This window comes from Propithecus coquereli, unplaced genomic scaffold (assembly GCF_000956105.1).
Source record: "Propithecus coquereli isolate 6110/MARCELLA unplaced genomic scaffold, Pcoq_1.0 Scaffold3, whole genome shotgun sequence".
NCBI classification, from domain to species: Eukaryota; Metazoa; Chordata; class Mammalia; order Primates; family Indriidae; genus Propithecus; species Propithecus coquereli.
In genome coordinates this window covers 9,760,004-9,764,158 of record NW_012148618.1, presented here as the reverse complement: position 1 = coordinate 9,764,158, position 4,155 = coordinate 9,760,004, and the positions used below count along the sequence as shown (strand labels likewise).

General features: G+C 36.0%; 1 protein-coding gene across 1 annotated transcript in view; it reads right to left on the bottom strand.

Moving 5' to 3' along the window:
* The window catches only part of FAM98B (family with sequence similarity 98, member B), an 89,721-nt gene that overhangs the window by 26,005 nt on the left and 59,561 nt on the right, over window positions 1-4,155 (bottom strand). Inside the window, exons 4-5 of the mRNA XM_012649120.1 lie at window positions 2,984-3,064; window positions 1,973-2,089 (exon numbers count right to left, since the gene is read on the bottom strand). Coding sequence (XP_012504574.1) covers window positions 1,973-2,089; window positions 2,984-3,064 — 198 coding nt within the window. The remainder of the gene's footprint in view (window positions 1-1,972; window positions 2,090-2,983; window positions 3,065-4,155) is intronic.

Below are 4,155 nucleotides of genomic sequence, written 5' to 3'. Positions count from 1 at the left end.
CCACCTAGTGTTTAGCACAATGAATGAAAAGACCCAGCTTGACACATATTGTGAAAATTCAGAACTCCAAGGATAGAGGAAAGAGTCCAAAAAATAAAAGGTCACTCAAAAAGACAGAGAATGTCATTAGTTTTCTTAACAGCAGCACTAAATGCTTAAAAACAATGAAGCAATGCCTTCAATATGTTTTCAACCTAGAATTTTATAATTATCTAAACTCTCAATCAAATGTGACAGCAGAATAAACATTTTCAAAATGCCAGGAGATTCAGAAAAATCACCTCCTATGCACCCTTTGAGGAAGTTACTTGTGGATCTCCTATAATAATGAGGAGAAAAACAATGATAGCACAGACCGTGGGATCCAGAAAATAGTGGAGTAGCCAAGGATAGCCACGCAAACAGCCTAAACTGCAGTAAGAGGATACAAGTTTCTGGGAGGGAATGTACACAGAAAATGGAGAACTCATTAGAAGACCTAATTTTTAAAAGAATACTTAAAAAAAAAAAAAATAAGCATATTATCATATCACAAAAATTTAATGCAAAAAAATAAAATTCAATTAGAAAGGACATGAGACACCTGTAGGTCGAATGATCCTCCCCAAGATGTCTACATGCTAATTCCTGGAACCTGTGAATATTACCTTGTAGACATGATTAAGTTAAGCATCTTGAGATGGAAAGATTATCCTGCATTATCTGGGTGGGCCAAAAATAATCACAAGGATCCTTAGAAGAGAGAGACAGGAGAAGGCAATGTGACAATAGAAGCAGAGAATGACTGGAAGATCCTATATGCTACTGGCTTTGAAGATAGAAGATGTGTCCAAGAGCCAAAATATGCAAGTGGCATTTAGAAGCTAGGAAATGCAAGGAAACAGATTCTTCCTTAAAGCATCTAGGAGGAATGCAACTTTGCCAAGGACTTCTGATCTCCAGATTGTAACAGAATAAATCTGTATTGTTTAAGCTACTACACCTGTGGTAATTTGTTATAGCAGCCTCAGGAAACTAACACAAGACACCACATGGAAATAGAGACCAAGTGAAAGCCAAGAGAATGGAAGCACTGCAACAGAGAGTCAGCACCAAGACCCCAGGCATGTAAGACAACCATGTTGGATGTTCCTGCCCAGCCCAAGTACCAGCTGAATGAAGCTGCATATGGGACGTAAGAACTGCCCAGTTAATCCAAAATATGTAATAATAATAATACCTGAACTTCCACTTGTGGTCAAGATAGAGTAACAGGCACCAGATTTATGCTCCCACCTAAAGCAACTGAAAAACTGAACAACCCATGTGAACCAATGATTTTCAGACACTGGACATCAAGGAACATAGGATAGTGATCCCTGAATGAGGGGAAGCCTTGTAATTGTCCCAGCTTACTGTCCAAAGAGTTTCAAAGCTATGATGTATGCTGGGGTAGGCAGGGGTGGGAGGTGATCCAAAACTAAGCCTGATACAGATTAAAGCATAAAATGGGAGCAATGGGAGACCAGATCTCTAGAAAGCTATCCGATGCAATTCACTGGGAATGCCCCCACCTCCCAACCTCCTCTTCAACTGAAACACACTCCACATTCATTCAGCCTTAAGAACACTTTTGAAAAAAAGACCTTCTAGCAGCAGTACTATTCCTATATCCTGCTTTCTTGATAAAGTGTTCACTATATCTATTTCATTACCTCAATGTAATGCTCCTTCTTTTATGCATATCCTGGCACAAAGCACAACACCTATGAGTTGAAAATAAATGTCAAAGATCTGGGGAGAAATTAAGTGATTTGCAACAAGGATTTATATAAGACTGGGATCATCATATAAGACCAGTAGTTGGCCTAGGCATGCGGTTCAGATAGTGATAAAGTGCAAATGTGGCACAGTTACATAATAACAGATAAGCAAGCCTGAAGAGCTGTCATAGGCTACCACCTACAGGACACAAATGGGAAAACAGCCTTACCTTTGCTCTATCAGACCATCCAAAGGACTGTACTGTCACATCTAGTCGTTTCATTAACATTCGCCGGCGGCACTCATATTCACAGGAAAGAGCATCATTGATTCTTTCCAGTTGTTGCTAAAGCATTTGGAAACAAAAATCATAGATTCTTTCATTCTGCACAGAAATTTGAAAATTGTGGCAAATACTTGCTACTGATTCAAAAGATACTGGTACTTGATGACCCTTTTCTGATCCCTTGAGACTTTACAATAAAAACATTTAAATAAAGAATATTTGATAGAATATTTATGATATTCAGAAGATATTAAACATATAAATTAAACTCTACTACTGGTAGAGTTATCTTATCTTCAATCAAACATGTTAATTTAAATAAAACATTTACAGCGGGGCAAGGTGGCTCACACCTGTAATCCTAGCACTCTGGGAGGTCAAGGTGGGAGGATCGCTTGTGGTTAGGAGTTTGAGACCAGCCTGAGCAACAGCGAGACTCTGTCTCTACTAAAATTAGCTGGGCATGGTGGCATGCGCCTGTAATCCCAGCTACTTGGGAGGCTGAGCCAGGAGAATCTCTTGAGCCCAGGAGTTTGAGGTTGCTGTAAGCTAGGCTGATGCCACGGCACTCTAGACCAGGCAACACAGCAAGACCTTGTCTCAAAAGTAAATAAATAAGTAAAATAAATAAAACATTTACTTGCTAAGTAGTCTGGACCAATAAGGAAAGAAAATACCAGTAACTTCTCTTCTTATGGCTTTCAGCCACTATCCTCTTCAAATCACAACTGTGCTAAAATACTGGAGACTATAAATATTCTTGGCCAGGTGTTTTTTAAATTAATAATTTGACTGAAGAAATGTTAGGACATATTATTTCAGAATATCAATCCATTTTAATTCTCAAAAATAATATATGCATGCTACGTACTGTAAAATCTAGATGTTCATTTACAAAATTAAGTCATACTCACTAATTTAATTACATAAAACTAATAAGAAAGGGGGATTTACCGCCTGTTCTGGATTTAAATCAATTTTCAGCAGTGGCTTTCCCACATGATTGTTCCGGACTTTTGAGAGAATATCTTTCACCTAAAAGTAAATAAAAGATGTGAAAATGTATATCCCTAATTTAAAACAATCTTATTCTTGTTTAAAGTACTGTTCTGAACATTAGAGAATAAATATTAATAAAATGTTAAGTGAAATAATTAAAATATACCTTCATACACCAGGAAAGAAAATCACAATACAGAATAACAGAATACGTTTTTCAAAAAAAGCACTAGATGTATTCATTCGAGTTACAGAACACCTTCTTTTCCAAAATAAGAAATAGTGTACATAGACAACTGAAGAAGTACCTATTATAAGTTTCTACTATGAGAATCTGTTACTTAGTGAAATAATTTTGGAGTTTCTACTTAAGATGGCACTCTCTCATTTCCTGGAAATTTTTCAAGAAGAATACTAAAACCTTTGATCATCAGCACGACTTTTCTCAAATAACACTATGTACACATTCCAGTTGTATACAGTCTGGTTTCATTACTCAGCAAGACAACAGAAGGGAACAAGTCCTCTCTCTCAATTATAGTCATCACATACACACTTTCATTATCTTTGCAAAGTCACAAATTTAAATTACTTGAAATATTTTTATTTTGGTAAACAAGATATTAGGTGTTTATTTTTCCTTTAGCATTATCAGAGGGCATTCCAGTAACAATAATGTACCCTCCTAACTGGATAATCCTTCATTAGCTAAAAAAAATAAATAAGGTAACCAGGGGAAACAATCAGGAACAATTCAGATTTAGAGAAGTATGAATCGTCTTTAATATTGGAGGTCCTCTTTAAGAAAAAGAATTCAAAATTAGCCTGGACGCTGGCATGGTAATGAGAAGCAACTGTAAATGGGCACAAGGTTTCTTTCGAGAATGATGGAAATGTTCTAAAATTAGATTTTGGTTGTACAACTCTATAAATATACTAAAATTCACTGAATTGTACACTTAAAGTGGGTGAATTTTATGGTATGATTATATTTTGAGAAAAGTATTTTTTTTAAAAATTAGCTTAGAAAGAACTTGTGCAGCCCTTGACAAAATAGTAAAAAAAATAAAACCAAATGAATTGAACTTAAAGGGAAAAATTCCTTTATTCTAGCAATTTACTATTTG